This window comes from Lissotriton helveticus, chromosome 7, assembly GCF_964261635.1.
Source record: "Lissotriton helveticus chromosome 7, aLisHel1.1, whole genome shotgun sequence".
Taxonomy (NCBI): Eukaryota; Metazoa; Chordata; class Amphibia; order Caudata; family Salamandridae; genus Lissotriton; species Lissotriton helveticus.
The window spans coordinates 1,451,812,301-1,451,833,334 of NC_136068.1; the positions used below are offsets into that span (position 1 = coordinate 1,451,812,301).

At 43.4% G+C, this 21,034-nt stretch overlaps 1 protein-coding gene across 1 annotated transcript in view; it reads left to right on the forward strand.

The window, feature by feature from the left end:
• TRIM28 (tripartite motif containing 28) overlaps positions 1 to 21,034 on the forward strand; it is a 678,597-nt gene that overhangs the window by 363,917 nt on the left and 293,646 nt on the right. The window contains exon 11 of the mRNA XM_078654815.1: positions 12,112 to 12,157. Coding sequence (XP_078510941.1) covers positions 12,112 to 12,157 — 46 coding nt within the window. The remainder of the gene's footprint in view (positions 1 to 12,111; positions 12,158 to 21,034) is intronic.

A 21,034-nucleotide genomic window follows, 5' to 3' on the forward strand; every position in this document is an offset into this window, starting at 1 on the left:
GTACTTTTCCTCCTGCTTTGGCTCATCATGGTTTTATGTTTGGGTAGATTCTTTGATGGAAAATATAGTACAATGGACACAGCAAGTCAGAACATCAACTTGGTCCTAAAGCCTCTCAGATTCTCTCACATCGAGAAAAGAGAACTGTCATCAGTGAACATCACAGCCAATCCAATACCCGGTGAGGTAGTATGGGACAAAACGGATTATGAAATCTATGGCCCGATTGAGCTCTTGAATTATCCACACCAGTTTAAGGTTTCCTTAAGTGACTTTGTGACACCAAGTACTTTCTCTGATGATTGGGACTTTGAAAATATTAATAATATGATGTCAGCAAAATGTACAGAACATGATTATTTGTAAGGTTCATCAAATTATGAAGAAATTTACTGTTATAATCATTTTGGTCATCACTATTTGCATAAATCTGCTCAACCTAGAAATTTTTTAATTATAATCAATGGGAACATTGTCCAACACCGCCAAAAGGCAGTTCAAAAAATTTTTATGAGAAATTCCAATACTTCTCAGGGTTTAACAACAGTTATGCAGAACCGTTTTATTTTAAAATGTTAAATAAGACAGGAATGAAAACAATGTTGACAAATACTAAATTGATTTATTCTGAAACGTTGTATGAGAAAATGTCTACATTTGGTTTTGCATTTTGGAAAAACATTGAAACAAAAACCATCTGGGGTTCAAAAGACTGGCAGGTACAAGGTCTAGAAGCACTATTTAGAGCCTGCATGATCCCAGAACAGATAATATTCCTGAATGACACAATTCAGCAAACAACCTGTCTTGGTTTAGCCAAGATAAAAGACTTAAACTGTCTATTCCGAAGCCCATACCTGATAGTAATAGCACTACAGATGTGGAGATAGACGTATCCCATATTTTACACCAACACAGAACAAATCCTGATTGGAATAAATGGTTGATCTGGCCCACAGACACAAATAACTGTCAAGATAGGTACCTGAACGAAACACGGGGGTTTAAACAGACCAGGCCAGACCCTAGATACTCCCAGAGACAACATCCAGGGATAGTTACAACATACAGTGTAGGGAAACTCTGCCTCGAATGGCTACAGAAATCCACAGTGGCTGAAATTAAGCAACACTTGACTTTACTTAAAGACGGTGCTGGCTTGCGTGATTTCATACTGGGACCACGCAAACAGCGTCAAAAATGTTTCATATAAGTCTGTATATACGCTGCTTACAACGAGGCTTGGAAAGTAAAACAAATTGAAACGGCTGAAAAAATACGAGAAATTGATCGTATAAATTTGGAAAAATCACTTTCTGTAGTGGACAATGGGTTAACGACTCTGTCCTCCAGAATATATTCACTGGACAGCATTGTATCATCTGCTATTGATATAATAGAGCAGGACTTACTAATGTTACAACATGGTCAGTCCCAATTATGTTCTATTGTACAGCTTTGCTGGACGTTGCAAAATCTGCGTTCAGGCTACGTGCCATGGCGTTTAATCAACGTAACGTCATTAATCTCTATCTTTAACCTTACTGATAAACAAATCAGTTTGGCACAAAAAGGAGCAGACTATACGATTCTGAGCATTGAAAAACTTGAGAGATTGCCATTGACAATGTCAGAGAGACCGGTCATTGAATGGATAATACATGGAACGATTATAATCCCAATAACAACTTTCCAATTTAAGTATTGCCAAAAATATATACCAGCAGGCCTTTATGAAAGGTTGGGTAAAGAATACATCAAGTCAACATGGAATTTACCCTATACACACAAATGTTATAGTGAAGGAAAAAAAGAGGTATTTCTTAGTGGTAACAATTGTAAAAAATCAATAAGTGGTACACTCCTATGTCAAGGTATTAACTTGCATGGAGCCTGCGAAGGGTCTACAAATAACCTTTCATGTCACCTGCACGGCACTCCTGCAGCACAGATAGAGCCATTTTTCAGACAGCTTTCCAACAGCAGCTACGTTCTAATAAGTGACCACAGCTGTTGTGGCATGGTGCCAGGAAAAGCCTATCTCGTGAGCGTTAGTTCCATGGTCACTTGCTGTATGCAAGTATTGTATCCAAACAGTAATCCAGACATGGAGGCGGCAATATGGCCTTCTTTGAATATCTCTTCTATTCAAATTGATACTTTAAGCAGAATGAAGTCCATTCTTTTACAGACAACTGTTCCCTTTAACCTCGTCCAAAGAGACGTATGATCTGCAAGTTGCAAGGACAGCAGCAGAGATACATTCCCTATTATCAACAAATTGCCCCGTGCATTTTGTAGAAATGTTAGGTCAAATCTTAAACATGTCTGATACCAGTGGCATCGCACATGTATTTAAGACAATTTTTTCGGGACTGTTAGCACCCTTTGAAACCGTTCTGGGCATTTTCCCGAATTTTGTCCATTCCTTTTTCGGCTGCCTGCCTCTTCTTTTGGGACTCGTAGCAGGAATTTTATTTTTGATCCTTGTGCTCCGATATGGCAAGCCAAGCCACAGACAGAACTCCAGCTACAATGGAAGAAACGATCCTAGCACTACGCTACCGAGACCAAATCACTAAAGTCCTCGGATTAGCCCGACTAAGAGATCTGAGTGCAACCTGGTTTCTTTCATTCAGACCAATCTGGCAAGATTGCATTTTACCTGTGCTTTGATGTCTGCTATGCGGAGAAGAATGTGTGTTGGACGTCTGTCTTACACTACCATCAGCAGTACCAATGGATATCCATACTTTGCTAAGTCCGGTAACGACTCACGCAACGTGTTGTCCCCAGCGGCTACCTATTCTGATGACTGCATTCGTTGAGACTTCACCATTACGATTAGGTGGCGGTGAAGTACGACAGGAAAGCAGCACCAAACAGGTACAACCATCTGTGAGCATTGCTGATCCCAACATCGATGATAGCAATCATTCGCACATATGCACCATTTCAGCATTTTCAAACTTGGTCGAACTTTCGCCTGATGTTGTAGACCAATTTTTTGCAAGCCTGTCTGATATGATGTTCTCTCCAGTCAACGAGAATTACTTTTAAAAACAACGAGCACACAGCGTTCCCTGAACTCTGAATTCGGCCTTCAGTTTTGATAAACAAAGACTACTGAAAACATTTGGAACTATTTTTTCCCCTGAAAACGAAATTATTTTTTTCACTTCCAAAATATTTACCTTTTTTTGGCACAACAGTAATCTGCTTAAAGTAGCACTATTATTAGAGAACAGAGCTTCTATTTTTAGAGACACTAGAGACAATATTTTACCTCCGCCTCTAGCACATGTACAGTATTGTATAAATATGTGATGAAATGGTCTCGACCTTCTTTTCTGTATTCAGAGCCATTTCATGTGTAATTTTCACAATTCATTCAGCTGATACATATATGCATTTTTTAACTGAATGATAACACTGCTTGAAAAGCGTACAGTACCAATACTCATTTTCGTGTATTTACCACATACCATTTCGAATGCGAATTATGTATTTTGGGGTGGGTTGTAAAACACATGCATCGTTATATGTTTAATATTGCTTCGTTTTTTAGTAATGATGGACATTAATACGTGGAGTGGGTGTTGTATTTCTATCTAGGACCCTTATTCGATATTCCCGATTTATGCCCTTATGTGGTTATAATAAATAATATCCTTAAAAAGGCATAAGAATCATATCCATATTTAGTAATAGCCCATGCAGTCCAAATACGGCAAGGCTACTTCCCTAGACTCCTAGAAAGTACAACGCGTTCTTTAAACAAACCAAGCCTCCACCAGCCCGGGAATTCCCCCTGCTTTTGTTTTGATTTGCACAAGAACTCCTGGAGTCCAGAAAGAACTGTTAGTTCTTAGTGACGTCTTATGTCCAACCTTACGTCAAACCCGGCACCTGTCAGGTATAAATATACCAACGTTGCCTTAAGCAAAGACACGGTGGTTTGGAGCAGAGCGGCTATCTACTTGCCCAACGCCCAGCTGATGCTTGAGCCGAAGGAAGCCGACCCTCCCTTTTGACGGACTGAGAAAGACGCTGTCTTTTTCTCCAGCCGAGAAAAATCCAGCTCCGGTGTTTCCAGTCACCCTTGCGGGTTGCTGGGAGATCGAGTCCTGAGAGAGAGATACAAGACCTCCTACATTCTAGAACCAAGGTACGGAGCTGACTAAACCCTTAAGAGATTTCGTGATTCAGATTCTTGGCAAAAACCAACTTAACTTAAACTGCAACTTACTTACTCCTTCCCACGTATTAGGCTTAGGTCAGGTACACCGGGGTAGGCGTATCTTAGAAGCACCAGTTGAGTACGTTAGTCAATGTTTTAATGTATGTATATATTTTATCCGTTTTAAAGTATCATATGGCTAAGAAACCATATCAATGCTTTTACAGTATTATTTCATAATACTCCTTTTACAGTACGCACTTTACTTCATGAAAAGTATTGCAATTGTGGCAATTCATTTCTCTTGCATGAGAAAGAAGACTGCTCAATAAATAACACCTTTTATTGAAAACGCCCGTCTCTCTATTTCTCTGAACTCTGGTGAAACTAAGTATGCACAATTGACTGAGTGAAATAACTGTCTATTGTTTCCACACGACTCTAGAGATATACTCTTTATTCTGAGGGAGCAAAGTTGTCATGTTTATGCGGTTGTCAGACGCTAATCCCTTGTCTAAATCAGGAGAGTTAACTCTTTCCTGAACATTTGAGAAAGTTTCTAGTGACCTCTGAGCTAGCCAGCAAAACTAATTAAGTCTAATATAGTCTGTAGAGACCTAGATGACCTCAGTCCTACGTCTACACTGCTGAATATATTATTCCAATGCGCAGAGCCTATTGGGAATATAGGAACTACACTACATGGCGCCCAACGTTTGGTAAGGCGATAATCTAACGCAAGACATTAGAGTAACTCAGTCGTGCTTTTTCACACAGACCCCTTTTTCCGTAAAAACTCCAATAGACGTCTGGAGTGGGTAAAAGGTTAATATCTGCCGGAACTTAGTAGGATGAGAATCCTATGTATTAGTTTTTGGTTTAATCAACGTTGAAGGATACAGTGTTCCAAAATATTGTGCACCTAATCTTTGTTTCCTTGAAACTTGATCTGTAACAAAACTTTCTGTCAGTAAAATGGGAGAAAGTGAAGACGAAAGAGAGAGCTAGAATAGCAGCTCAACTCCTAGCGGATGACACAAGTCTCCAAGATGAAGACTTGGGAATATAGGAACTACACTACAAACCGACGACCTGTTTTTCCTCCAAAGGGTAACATTGACAATTTTCCCTCCAAAAAACGACAGAGTGGAGTTTTGAAAATTAAAGATGTTCTTTAAAAATCGTACAAATACCAAAACGTTTTTTCTCACCTGTTTCAAGGAAATGTCCCAGTGCTGAATCTAGGCATCCAGCACGGAGTTAGAAAAAGTAACTTACCTGTAATTTACTGAAAAAGCCTATTCATTCCAATATAATGTATTCGGTAAGTGTTGCATACTACTGCTCCCCTGTAAATCAAACAAAGTACACTTTCTATTGCATTTTCAAATTGTTCTATATCCAGTAACTTATTACTGAAAAGTATTTAATGCTTACATGTACCAGGCTTGCTTTGTTCTAAAAATAAATAAAAGTATATTTTTTATTCAAAAACAATTGGCCTAGAGTTCAGTTATTGAGTGTGTGAATTAATTTGCTGACTGGGTGTGTACATCAAATGCTTAACACTGTCCTCTGATACTGCCTTACTGCTCAACGAAGATACCACTATTAGAGAGTAAGGTTCTATCTAACTTTAACTTCTGCCTACCTCTGGGGACACTTGGACTCTAATCACAGTATACCTCATTTTGGTGTAGTATATATAGAGCCAGTTTCTTACACCTTTCAGTTGATTCAAGAATGCTCTCCTGTTGCTAGCCACGGTCCCATCCCCCATACCACGTGTATGGAACTGCTGCCTAAGAACAAGTGTTCCCCCAGGGTTAAGGATGCACTCTCAAATCTCCCTCAGCGGCACTAATGCGGCCGGGTGCAGAGGGCTCAGGCCCAAGGTTATCCAATGGGGAATAGGGGCCTCTGGTTGGTGGCTGCTCACGAGCAGGCCACATGGTTGTGGCAGCAAATCTCCTGGTGTTAGGCTCAGGGCAAAGGGGAATCTGAGTAAGCACCCAAAGTACACCTGCAGGGGCGGCTGGGTGCAGGGTGCTGTCTTGGTGTCGGGTGCCCTGTTTATTTCAATGGGGATTCTAAGGTATGGACGAAGACTGCAGGCTCCGGGTCGAAGATCTTCTAGAGGTGACCACCAGTTGGAGAGGTAAGTTGGGATGCTGGGACACCATCGGTTGGCCATGGGACGTTGGGTGCAGGGGTGTCTGTAGGCGTCGTGTTTTCTTACCAGTTGCAGTCTCCAGAAAGACTGCAGGTGTCGTGGAGAGAGTTGAGGCAGGTCAGAGATCACCAGATCTCAGGTTAGGACCTCCGGGGAGACCTCCTAGTGGTGTTGGGCCACTCAAACCCTGGCCCTAGGCGTCGGGTGGAGAGTGGTCTCAGACTCTGGGTTTTGGCTGGGGCCTGAATATGTGGGTGAGCAAATCTGGTGCTCATGGGAGACTAAGTCTTTGAGGTGGAAGGCAGGGCAGGTTCTCAGGGTTCTCGAGGTTGCGGGCTGCAGGACACACCAGGATTTCACTAGAGCAGGTCTGAGGTGGGTTCAGGCCGGTAGGGCTGGGGCCAAGTCAGTGGGCGTCTTCCTCTTCTTATTTCAGCACCTCGCTTTGGTCCTTCTTCTTTTCTTCTGGTTGGTCCTTATCTGAGGAGGCAAGGTTCAGGGTTGCCCCTAAATACTAATTTTAGGTGTGTTGCAGGCAAGTAAAGGTTTAGACCGAATTCTAAAGGCAATTTACAAGTTCTGTCGTGTGATCAGATGGTAACCAAGTAGTCCAACAAATGCAAGTTCGTATCCCACCGCTGATCCACCAATGTGAGAAAGTGGCTCTATATATACTGGACAATAAGGCAGTACAGTGTGTATAGAGTCCACAAGCCCCAAAGGTATAACAGAGGTTAAAGTCAGAACTGACCTTACTCTCCAAAGGTGTAGCTTGGTCGAGCAGTAAGGCAGTACCAGAGGACAGTGTAAAGCATTTGTTGTACACACTCAGTCAGCAAAAGGTTTCACACACTCAAAGACTGAACTCCAGGCCGATTGTTATATCCTTAGATATAGTTGTTTTATTTTTAGAACCAACAGTTATAAAAATATACTTGTCGAGCTACAGGTACTCTCATTTAAATGCTTTGAATACAAAAGAGTGGTTGTGCGTATTGGGAATTTGGCGCCACAGGGTTGAGTTGCACTATTTTCTATTTCTTAGTTAGATTAACGGTGCTTAAAGGTGTGGAGAACCACTAAACTCCACAAGACAAGCGCGAGGCTCTCAACAAAAAATGTGTACTCCCAAGCACACGTTTCAAATTATAGCAAGGTTTCCCTTTTAGTAACAAGCAAATGCAATAATATAGACAGGATATACACAATTTCTTTTGGTTTTCTTGTTCACGCTCAGTCTCAGTCTCAGACTGGAAACCTTATATGGTGCATGCTGAATGCTGGAATGCTGGGATTTGCTGTACTCCGCGAATGAATGCCAGATAAGGACACAACTCTATGGTGAAAGACCGGGATGAAAAATTGAAAGGAATTGTACTTTGGATCGATCGTGAAAGTGACTATAACTCTGCGTGGGTCGGAATTAACACCACATATAAACATCACGTACTTGGACGTAATAGCCTTGAGGAAGTCGCCGGATCACACCCTGTTGCGACTAAACACGTATTGGTTGTGGCTGAAAACACCAGAATAAAGCGTGAACAAGAAAACTGAAAGAAATTGTGTATATCCTGTCTCTATATTATTGCATTTGCTTGTTACCAAGAGGGAAACCTTGCTATAATTTGAAACGTGTGCTTGGAGTACAAAATTTCATGTAAATGCTTTGCAGATAAGCAATAAGTTTATACACACAATAATTACAGGATAGCTGATAAGCAATACAGTTCTGTAACACACTTTAGCATTGAGCTCAATGGGTTTTTCATAGGCAAGTACAGTTGATTACTTTATGGATTACTTTGGTAGTTCCAGGCCTAGATCTTAGATTCAGTCCTGGGGTCTAAGCTGAAACCAGATTAGCAAAAACGTTTTAGTTACTGTGATGAATTTTCCTGAATATAAAGCGGTTTTAAAAGTTCACACTTAGCAACTTTTCAAGATGATTCTGACAATGTTATCCAATGGGAGGAAATTAAGGTTACAGGTAAAGTACGATCGAGTTACTTTTGTAACCCAGCACTAGTCTCCTAGGGCCAGCACTGGGGGCTGGAGGTAATTGCGTTTCAGTATTTCGTATGATTTTTAAAGAATATTTGCAGTTTTCAAAAGTAGACACTTAGAAGAAATTTCATAGAAAAGCAGACAATGGGTTCCTATGGAGAAAATACAGGTTACTAGTAAACCCGCTAGGGATTACTTTTGCGCTTCAGTGCTGGGCTGAAAGGTACAGTACTGACTTCTCTCCTGATCACAGGTGAGTATTTTAAAGTTCGGACTTTGGCTGATTTTATAGGAGTATTTTCAGTTTCCAAACCTTCACACTTTGAAAATTTTCGAGTCAAAATTGGTCAGTGTTTCCAGGTGAGTACTTGGTTGGTGAAGTTAGGGTTCTGGGCGTAGACTCAGGGGTCCCCCTGGGTCAGGTGAGTACAGTTAGTTCAGACCCAGCAGCACGGGGGCGGCCGTGTGCAGTGGTAGGTAGGCCCAATGTTATCTAATGAGGGAAGGGGGACCTTCCGTTGGTGGCGGCTGGCTAGCAGGCCACGCGGTTCTGGGAGCAGGGCTCCTGGTCACTTGCTCAGGGCAAGGGGGGGAAGTAAGATAGGACAGAGAGGTCACATCCAGCGGCACTCGGGTGGCTGGGTGCAGGGTGCTTTTGAGCCTACGGGCGCTCAATGTTATCCAATGAGGATCTTGAAAAAGGAACAAAGGCTGCAGGCTCTGGGACTGTGACTCTCCAGGGACTTCGAGAGGTAAGTTGGGATCTTGGGACACAGGTAGGTACCCCAAAGGGAGGCAAAGGGGGCCGCGGGGCGCCGGGTGCAGGGGTGTCTTTGGGGGTCGGAAAAGCTGGTTGCGGTTGGGGTGGCCCCTGGTTCTGAGTCTGCAGGTATTGTCTGGTTTGTCGAGGAGGGTCTTTGGGCACTGGACTTCGGGTCCCAATCGCCTGGGGGACGTCCTCGTGGTCTTGGTTTGGGTTGGCCCGGCCCGGGCTCGGCTGGTGCAGAGTGGGCTGGTCCGGAGCTTCCTGGTGGGCACCAGGTGGGTTGTTGCAGCAGAGCCTCTGCTTTTGGGAGTCCCAATCTTCGAGAGGGTCAAGGCAGGCAGGTCCACTGGGTGTCCTAAGGTTGCTGTCCGCGGAGGTTGCCGGGATTAGGCAGGAGCAGGTTCCAGGATCAACAGGCCTGTACGGCTGGGGCCAAGTCAGTTGTTGTCCTGTTAGCAGCTGTGCAGCGGGTCTTCTTCTTGATCTTCTTTCTTCTTTTGATATCGGGATCTGAGGAAGGAAGGTTCAGGGAGCCCCTAAATACTAAATTTAGGGGCCTTACAAGTAGGGCAAGGGCAGGGACCAATGGGTCTCTGTCCTGGGGCGAGTACACCCCCTAGCCTGCTCCTCTCCTGTGGGAGGGGGGCAGGAGCCTAGCTGGGATTGGGCAGGGCTCCCCATCTACAAGATGGCCGGAGCCCGGGGTTGTGCTTCACCTCGCCTCCTCCACCTGAGGGGTGGAGTTGGCAAAGGTTGGCACACCCTCCTTCCTGACGTAGTTTTTCCCGCCAGTCTTCCCGCCAGAGTGGGGGTAGAACGGGTGGGGGGCCAGTTGCTGGGTACAGCAAATGGTCTGGAGTCTCAGAGGCGGTATGCCTTTGAAGCTTCCCCCTGTCCATCCTGGGGGAGGAGACATAGCACCTCGCCCAGGATGTGCTTTGTTGCAGACCCAGGAGAGCAGAGGCTCTACACACAGGGGTCCAGCAACATGTCTGCTGGGTGGCAGCCTCTGCAGCCACTCAGCCCAGATGTGGATTGTAGTTTCGGGTTTTGGAGGGCATCTCTGAGATGCCCTTTCGTGCATGTTACATTAAATCCCATACTGGCATCAGTGTGGGTTTAATGTGCTGAGAAGTTTGGTACCAAACTTGTCAGTCTTCAGTGTAGCCATTATGGTGCTGTGGAGTTCGTATTGACAACCTCCTAGCGCCATATACTCTTAAATGGCATCACTGCACTTACAGTGCCCAGGAATGGCCCTGGGTGCTGTAGGGGCACAGGGCTCATGCACCTGTGCCCTCACCTCTGGCATAGGGCACCCAGCTAGAGGGGTGACTGAGGTAGGCCAGGGCAGTGGGTTCTGTGTACATGGCACACAGGGATGTGTGCCATGCCGACTCTCGTTTTAGTTCTGTACCTAGGCACTCAGTGCTGCAGCCCTTAGGGGTCTTCTCTGGTCACCATGCCCTGGGTACCTAGGGTACCATTTACTAGGGGCTGACAGGGGGCCAGAGATGCCAATTGGGTATTTTGTTTCAGCATAGTTTTTAGGAAAGGAACACAGGCCCTGGGTACCTGATTGGCAGGGACCCAGGGCACACTCAGTTAAAGCACATCAGCAGTTCAGAAAAAAGTGGGGGCATACCAAGGCAAGAAAGATGGCCTTTTCTACAGGCATATTTATTGGACTTCACTTATAATTTTTAGAAATACTATCATGCATATATCGAAAGTTAATTAGAAAATGGTAACCGTATAACAGTACTCCAGTAAAGTAGCTGGTTCAGAAAATGTGTCCACCTGGGAAGAAAGAGTAAACCATGTCATGTGAAGATTATATGCACTGCTTATATGGTTGTATAATACACCCGAATAAAAGCGTATGAACTGAACTGACCATGTAATAGTGATTTTTAAATACTTCAGTATGAAGAAAAACGTTCTGTAAAATAGAAGCATGTGCAAGCAGTGCCGTCTACTCTTTCCTTTCATAATATTCAGAAAAACAGATTTCAACCAAAGGGTAATTCCCACTAGTAGTGCCATGTTGGTTTCATTCACTCACCATAAATACTGCCGTTTGTTTGAGAGAGCATCCTCTTAGCCAGTGACTCACGGGACCTTTAGCCTCTGTGCTATATCATTATATATGACACATCTGTGTATTGTCCAGAGTTCTCTCCATTAACCAATTGATTTATTTGGCTGTCTGGAATGAAATTGAGGTGATGCTTGCATTTGTATGTAAATCAGTACAGATCCTGCCCACGAATATCCTGCAACCTATGTAGTTACTGCAGCACTTATTATCATATTTGCAGTCCTATTGCATTCTTGAAATCACAAACAAAAGAATTAAAACCTCTGCTTTAAACAAGCATAAATAGTCAGTGTTTTTATTTGGCATTGTGGCCAATACTGGGTGTTGAAAGGAAAAATACAGAGCAGAAGGAAAGGCACAGTGAAGGTAGAGTCCAACTGAGTGCGCAAGGTGTGATGACTCCATTTAGTTTAACTGTAGCGCTTCTAGGCACACCTGATTAGATAAATGGCTATATGAAGAGTTCTGAGTTGAAGTACTCTAGGACTGGATGCCGGTAGGCTGTGGCCAGGTATTCTAACGTTGTGCTCTCATGGACCTTTCAATATTGTCACCAGTAACGTTCAAATTACATTATTGCGCAGTATGCCCACTATGTCTGCTCATTTGACCTTCTGTGGATCGCTTGAATTAAAGTGTTTTTAACTGTCCCTCCCATGACCTTTCCCTACCCTGGGCCTAAGGCCTATCAAAAACCATATTGAACTAAAAGATGTTGATAAACAATCAGTGTCTTGGCAGCATGTATTTAATGATGAGCAAATTGTTAAAATGTACTGTGCTCCAACATTGACTAGTTGGGCTGTGCTATATCAATGTCATAAAATAAACATTGTATAATATTAGGGGCTTATTCGATTATCTTTTTTGTTTTGTTTTTACAGAAGGAACACCTTCCAGTTATGATGGCACTGTATCTGGAATGAAAAGGTAAACTCCTGGAATTTAACACCTGTCCTGTTCCACTCAATCTAGCCAATGTTTTACATAAAATAATTCTTAGACTTCACCGTCAGTCATGAGGAAATACAAATTAGTTTCCTTGCTTTATTGTACACAAAGGATTAATTGGAACATTGGAAAAATTATACCCCAGTAGTGAACCTCTTCTTTTTAGGGGTCACTCAGGGGTAAATATCCTTGCTCCAGAAGTAGATACATATCCTTGGCCTCTATAGAGAAAAGGGCAACGGACCGGTTCTTTACATCCCTCCTATGGGGAATGTGGGGAGATGTTGGAATAGTCATAGGGCCCTTCACCCTTTGACTCACTACACACCTTTGTATTAGTACATGTTTGTGTGCTAATGTATATCATATGTATTAGGATCATCCTCGTGTTCAACTCTGCAATATAAACTGTAAACATTGAGTATTGTACATGAACTCTGAAATATATACCCTAAACATTGAGTATTGTACATCCCTAATTGATTAGTCTAAACATCATGTTTTCCTTTAGACACTATTATGCTGTCTGGTTGCCAGGACAAGTAACATCTTACATGCGTGCTGTAGAACTGGTGGTCTGTATCCTGTCCCTTTGTACGGCATAGATTCCAGCCCTCTCCTCTCACTAATCGAGGGGAACTTAAATTATTCACATTATTGGGCATTTCTATGGAACTTGTGGAGGCATCTCTAGAAGCAACATCTTGCTGGATGCAGTACTTTTACTGAATCATCTGACATGTTATAGATATTGCATTAAAAGCGTATTAGTGTACAAAGTGCACCTAAGCTGGTTTGCATGTAAAGGTTAACATCTGAGCTAATTTTAAGGGCTAATGCTGACCCATACCAAAAGCAAAAGGAATAATTGATGGTCGGATGCTAAAACAATGTCAAACCTTCACCCCCAGTTCGGAGATCTGTGCCTAAATCCATTATTTTGCACAAAATGCCATGACAGTTTAGACCAGCCATATGCAAATCAGCGTTGACCCTTCTCTCCATGGGAACAGTCGTGCCCGAACTGCTAGGCAGGTCTTCCCTGGCTCTGAAACCAGCATCCTAGGACCGGTTTTAGGGTAGCACCCCATATCAGCCAGGCTAGCTTGACTCCAGTGGCATGGTGAGTAAGGGACGCACGTCTGGGAATACCCGGCCCATTTAGGGTGACAAATGCAAAAATAACAATTGATGGACAGAATGCTGAAACAACGTTGAACATTCACCTCAGTACAGAGATCTGGGCCTAAATCCATCGTTTTGCACACCATGCCATGCCCAGACAGGAGTCCCTTGCTTGCTGGGCCCTTGGATTCAGGGTAGCCTGGCTGATAAGGGGTGAAACCCCGATATTGGTCTTAGGAGGCTTGGTTCCGGTCCAGCGAGTACCCGGCTTGGCAGTTCGGGCTGGACTGTTCCCATGAGGAGCAGGGTCAAGACTGTTTTGCATATGGCTGGGTCCAAACTGGGGTGACGTGGTGAGCAAAAGAACAATGGATTTAACCCAGATCTTTTGACTTGGGGTGAATGTTTGATTTGCTCAGCATTCCGTCCATCATTTGTTGCTGTACGAATCATTTGATTGAAAATACCAGGAGCCTAGAGGGTAAAGATGGTCATAGGTCGCCCTCCACTCACAATGCAATTAATACACAATTGACCTAGACCTTATAGGCACTTATAAATTAGTCCTTTTTAGGTATACCATATGTTACATGAACATTACAAATATACTCCCCTTCCTTTAATTATTGGGGTAGTAGGTATATCCAGACTTGGTGCCTCCTTAAACATTCGCCCATTCCCTGTTAGTAATAATCCAGTTGCGAGACAACAAAAACACACTCACCTTAGTGTCAAATTATAACAGAGAAAACGTGTGTGGGAGCGAGATGACACCTCACGGGCGCACCACCAACGGGAACCTGGCAGGTACTCACCAGGGTTGCCCTGTTCTCATCATTGGCACCATCAAGCTCGGAAAGGAAAATTGTGTCCAAGAAACACAAAAGGAAAGTATTTTGTGAAGGTATGCAGTGAAAAAAGTCCACAAAACAACCAAAAAAGTGTCATACAACATATAAACCACACAGCAACACAGATATGCAATTTTATTCTGTCTCTTGTGTTGGGTGTGGAATCTAAAAAAAAGTGAGTGTGGTTACTAACTATCCAACCAACACCACTTTACTTGCCGACATGTTTCATTGCCATCAAACTTTTTGGCAATTTCTTCAGGGCGTCACATATATTAAAGCCACTGCATAAGGACAACATAGTCTTCACAACTGAAAAACAAATAAAAACACTTGTGTGACAACCTGCCTTTTGAACGTGTACCGCCTCATCCCAAACGCATATAACTCAACCTTATTTACCCTCACTCGGCCATCTGAACTCGTACCAGCCTATAGTAACAAAGCCCCTCCCTATGCCCATGGTGGCTGTTGTTGTAAATATGGCACAGGTCCATTTTCAAGCTATTGATGCCTGTTGCCTGGACCATGCGGAACCCAATAATTTATGATACTCGTAGGACCAACCAGTAATGAGAAGTCTCAACTATGAAGCCACCTGGTGCTATATTGGCTATGGAATGTTATACATGAAGTGAGGATTGGAGAGCCATATTAAAACGGGTGGGTGCCCCCACTTAATCATAACGCCTGAATGGGGAGGCAATAATCTGGTCTCTACTTTGATTAGTCCATGAAAATACGGTGTAATGTGTCGCCTTTCCTCTTAATATAAAATAATTTTGAAAAATGTTTTTTAATAATCATTGTTCGAAAACATTTGAAATGTATTTGGAAAGCATACGATTGCCTTCGTAGTGACTGAATAAAGTTGATTGAAAAGTTTAGATATCGAGTCGAGATCCCGCGAGATTTCGTCCCGAGACCGGCATAAGCATTGATTACAAAGGGATCCTGCCCGGTTCAAAATGGCGGCCGCGTCACCCCGCGAGAACACGCCACCAAACCAATGTAAATAGAACAGGGATCTGTTCGAGGTACATATGGGCTGAGTCCACGCTTGACATCCTCCACCAGTGCGGTAAGTAGTAAGGGCTCCGGGGTGGTTTATAACTTTGAGGTGGTGACCCGGCACTCGAGAAGACCAGTCGAATCATTTTAGCAGACAATATACTTGAATATCTGGGGAGAATATGAGGTCTTTCACATTTTTTCGTAATAAGACAGGAACACAGGAGTTACTGAATAAAGTTGACCGAAAAGTTTAGATGTCGAGATCCTGTGGGATTTCGTCCCGAGACCGGTATAAGCATTGATTACAAAGAGGTCCTGCCCAGTCCAAAATGGCGGCCGCATTATCTCGCTAGAACTCGCCTTTAAACCAACGTAAATAGAACAGGGATCTGTTCGAGTTACACATGGGCTGAGTCCACGCCAGACATCCTCCACCATAGCGGTAAGGAGTAAGGGCTCCGGGGTGGTTTATGACTTTGAGAGGGTGGCTCGGCACTCGAGAAGACCGGTCGAGTCATTTTAGCTGACAACACACTTGAATGAATGGGGAGAGAATGAGGTCTTTCATTTTATTCGTAAAGAGACAAGAACACGGGAGTTAAAGCGCATGTACTTTATCTCTTTTTAATCCCTCTCAGCAAATCGAAGGGAAAGGATTAATGACCCACGTTCGGGGTTGCAGTTCCATGAGGGTACTATCCTCCCGGCTGGTACGAGTTCAGATGGCCGAGTGAGGGTAAATAAGGTTGAGTTATATGCGTTTGGGATGAGGCGGTACACGTTCAAAAGGCAGGTTGTCACACAAGTGTTTTTATTTGTTTTTCAGTTGTGAAGACTATGTTGTCCTTATGCAGTGGCTTTAATATATGTGACGCCCTGAAGAAATTGCCAAAAAGTTTGATGGCAATGAAACATGTCGGCAAGTAAAATGGTGTTGGTTGGATAGTTAGTAACCACACTCACTTTTTTTTGATTCCACACCCAACACAAGAGACGGAATAAAATTGCATATCTGTGTTGCTGTGTAGTTTATATGTTGTTTGACACTTTATTGGTTGTTTTGTGGTCTTTTTTCACTGCATACCTTCACAAAATACTTTCCTTTTGTGTTTCTTAGACACAATTTTCCTTTCCGAGCTTGATGGTGCCAATGATGAGAACAGGGCAACCCTGGTGAGTACCTGCCAGGTTCCCATTGGTGGTGCGCCCGTGAGGTGCCATCTCGCTCCCACACACTTTTTTCGTTTTCTTTGTTATAATTTGACACTAAGGTGTGTGTGTTTTTGTTGTCTCTCAACTGGATTATTACCATCAGGGAATGGGCGAATGTTTAAGGAGGCACTAAGTCTGCATATACCTACTACCCCAATAATTAAAGGAAGGGGAGTATATTTGTAATGTTCGTGTAACATATGGTATACCTAAAAAGGACTAATTTATAAGTGCCTATAAGGTCTAGGTCAATTGTGTATTAATTTGCTGTACGAATCCTGCCAATAGAGCGCACATGTTAAGGTCTAGTGCGTATGATAACGTACAGTAACAGAGATGAGCATCTAGATTAATCCTATGATTAATAATAACCAGTAAGGGTCCCCAAATATCAAGAATGATACCAATAAAACAAAGAATACACTTATAGCAGAACCATGTCAGTATACAAAAACGTGTATTGAATTCATAAAATTAAAGTGAATATCAATAGACTGAGTATATGGGTTTGTAGAAAGAATGGGTGTTTAACAGTCAAACACAACTTCACCTTGTAGGTATGGTTCTCATAGCCTAAAGTAGTGAGGGTATTTTTGCCCGGGGTGGCTGGTAGGTCATCAGGACAGGTAAAATGAGAAGCAGGAGCGGAAATGCACAGTGGTCCCGGAGAGAAACTCTACTCTAATTTGGTTGGATACCAAAACTGATACAAGTTGTCAGGCTATTGTCGTGTAGTTACTATAAATTTAAATAGGATCTGCACGTTTAGTCAACATAAACTGTGGGAGTGGTGTCCAGACTGATTCCAGACACCCTCACCGGATATCCTTGCCTGTATACCAGCTAGCTCACAATGCCACTATGAACTCCTCTTACCAAGGAGAGAATAGTATCTGGCAACTATCGATATGACAACACTGTCCCCTCCGGGATCGTGGAAATAGTACTTTTCCCTCAGTCACTTATGCTCACTTTGTCTCAGAGAGATACACAGAATAAACTATGGGGACGTTTTCAATAAGCATTTTATTGAGCCAGCGTCATTCTAGTGCAAAATGTGTGCTGCAAAAACCGTAAGACAGAAACCCATATAAACGATTCACCAACAGAGTAAATGGATAGTAGATTTCTACCATAGTGCTGAAACAATTTCTATCAGCAGGTATATAGTTGCATGACTGTAATAAACCGTACTCCTATGATCTAACCCTACCTAGATGTACCTATATGTACCTAGCATGTATGTAGGTGTATAGCCAAGAATCCCCCTAGGATAAAGCCAACCCTATTACTTGAAGTGAGAGAATGAAGGACCCTGTCTTGGTCTCGAGATGGACACCCCTCACGGAATGTCAGACCTCTGCATGCTGGAGTATCATCATGCAGTAACCTCCGCGTCTCGTCTCAGCGTATCAGCATGGAAGTCTTTCTCCTCTGCCTGCCCCAGCAAAGATATGATGTTTATATACCCAAAAGGTACCCTCCGAGGTCCTAACTAGCTGTGTCATATCGGCCGAGGATGACGAAAGGGATGACCTTATACATAGTTATTTTGCAGTAGATGGTAGTCCTGCTGTGATTCTGAGAATCCTCGTGCATAATAAATTAGGCTAGTTTTCGGTGAAAAACACACATTTATGCAGCACTTAACTAGGTAAAAGGTCATCACAAACCCTTTATGTAGTAGAATGGCATGGTAAATGTAGGTGAAAGATTAAGTGACTACCCAAGCCTCTGTTGGGGTACATTATATATCATAACACACACTCCTCATCTGACCGGATGATATACTAAACAAACATTTGCAATGCAATAGGTCTTGCAGTTATGCGAGTTTAAGCTATTGGCATTGTAAATGACAATGCCTTTTATTTAAGTATTTAAAACAAAAATAAACAGCATTGTTATTTGCAATGTCTATAGCTTAAACTCTCGTAAATGTGAGACCTATTGCATTGCAAATGCTTGTTATACTTGCTAACACAGTCTGTGCATAGGTTGCACCTCATTAGTACCAATTAAACACCCAAATATTGTAAAAAGCAACAAAGGTGACAAGACAACCTTTACCAAGGGCCTTCCACTACATAGCAACACATGTCGCTGTGATTTAGCAATCGTTGAACCATTTGAGCTAGAAACTATTTTTGTGTTAGAATCTCCATATTATGTAGCAGATGATGGATTACCTGGCAAATCCAAAATTATGCAAAAAACGCAGTGGCCTCACAATCGCATAATTCTAGTGGTCCTGATTATGGGACATGTAGTTTACCCTTTCCGGTTCATTGTACGGGCTTAAGTCCCAGCATGCAAAGTGCGGTTAGCTACAGAGCTAGGGCTGGATGGGAGTGTGGCCTGTAACACGGGCCTTCTTCTCAACTGTGATCAAACTTATAACAAAACATGAGCAAGCCAGTGTTATTGTGCTGGGAATCCGACTCGCACAAAGCCAGGGATTGCAGTTCTTTCTGAAAAACGCAGGTTAAATCTGTCCTGGGTGAGTTTTCCTTTTGGTTGCAGCTGCAGCCTTTGTGAGCCGAGGGAATGGCCTGCCAGCAGCTATGCATGGCATGTGAGGGAGTTCCTCGGTTTGCTTGAAGGGTGGGTTAATTACTGCCCACCCCTTTAACAGTTTCAATGCCTTGTTCTCTCCGGGCCAGCTGGAATGGAGCAGTCTCCAGGGAGGGCCAGAGCTCCACCTCCCAGCAGCGCTGTAAGAGGCACAGAGAGCACAGGTTACTATTAACTACATCACGGTGCAGCAACTTTCCACAAACCAGCTACTTCTTAATCACTTGTTACAGCCCACAGACCATCTACCTCTCAATCACTTGTAGCAGTCACCAAACCAGCTACCTCTCAGTCACTTGTAACAGCCCACAAGCAGAAACCCATCAGCCCCTAATAACAGTCCACAGATCAGCTACCTCTCAATCATTTGATCCAAGATCTTTTTCTGGACTTCCGAGCGAAACCAAGTAGCCCACAACCAGCCCTGTCGGCGAAGGACAGCCGCTCCAGCCAAGGAGCGAAAAGCAGTTGTTACAATATCCATTGCACAATCAATGATTTCCGCCGATGTTATTTCGCCCTCCTGGAGAATTCTTTTAGCTTCTTTCTTTCCATTTTCCGGCAATTGATCGAGATAGGGGGAGGTCGGACCACATCTGGCGATTGTTTCACCAAAGAATTAGCTGCTCTGATCAGCAGGCTGGACATAGATGAAAATCTTTTTCCTACTTTATCCATACGCCTGCCCTCTTTAGGGCAGGCGTATGGATACGGTAAGGATACGGTCCTTGCCTGTGACCTTGAACAGCTCTAAGCTAACCTTGGCTAGGTTTGCAGTATACCAATTCCGCAGACATACATGCGCCTGATTGTTAATTTTCTTAAGATATTCCAGGTAGCGTTGCTCGGATCGCTGAGCGCCTCCGAGCACTTTGCAAATACCATTTGTATTGTAGCTGGAGCCCCTCAAACACGGTGCTTTGTGTATGAACAGATTGAATGAGGTGTGCTGCTGAGACCAGATGACACAGATGTCACTGGTGCAGCCAGCTCTGTGGATTTTAGCCAAGACCGCTAGACATGCTGGGACTTGTAGTTCCTCTGTTTTCAATATGTGTTTAGGTCTTGAGGTGCCAACGCCGTCTGAAGCTCATCCTCGTGACATGGGGGCCAGATGACTGCTGTAATTTTCTGGGTTACTCCAGTATTGGAACTTCATAGATTCCCATGCTTGTATCATTCCCAGTCGTTGGAATGGGAGTCCCCGGTATACATAAAATAGCAATAGAAACCATTACTAAAACAGAACCTAAGCCTTGGCCCATTCCTATTTTGCAACCTATTCACCTCTTTTTGTAAAGACCAAAAAAAATGAACAACCAATTAGATTAGCCTCACCCCTTAGAATGCTCCTGAGAGAAGCTCAGAACCTCAGATTTTCTACCTCACGTTGTGCAATGGAGTCTCCACTGAGCGCTGCTCAGTTTTTTGCCCAGAAGAACTTGGATTCTACAACGTTTCAACAGTTTTCTACAACAATTTCTTAAGGATGTCCGGTAAAGAGAAGAAGTACCTCTTTAAAGCATGTGCTACTTGTGCTAAGAAGAGATTAAACATTAAAGACAAGCATAAGGACTGTATTTACTGTCTGTACCCAGACCATAAGGCTGCAGACTGTAAGATATGCCGCACCTTTTGTACCAAGACTTTGCGCGATCGTGAAGGGCATCTTTTGACCTGGCTACAGAAGCTAAAGTCATGAAAGGAGACAGTGTCCAGCAACAGCTACGAAACATGTTCTGCGACCTCTGCCAGAAGGTCTGTAGAAAGGGGTAGAGCTTCTCCTTCACCTTCTGTGAAACGCCCTGGTAAGGCCTTGAAAGAGACCTCTGATGGGTCTAAAGAGCTTAGTCCTGTCGTATCTCCTCACCAAGGTGTTATGGAGAGGGAAGGGCTATCAAGAGGAGTAAGTCTTGAGAGGAAATCCAGTTCTGTTCCTCCGTCTCCTCCTGCGGCTTCAAAGACCTTCAGAAAGCCATCATCATTGACGTCTGAGGTGAAATCATAAAAAAGACTCACTCGTTGATGACTCAGTCATCGATCCCGTCGACGAAAAAGCCAAGGTACACTCTTCTTCATC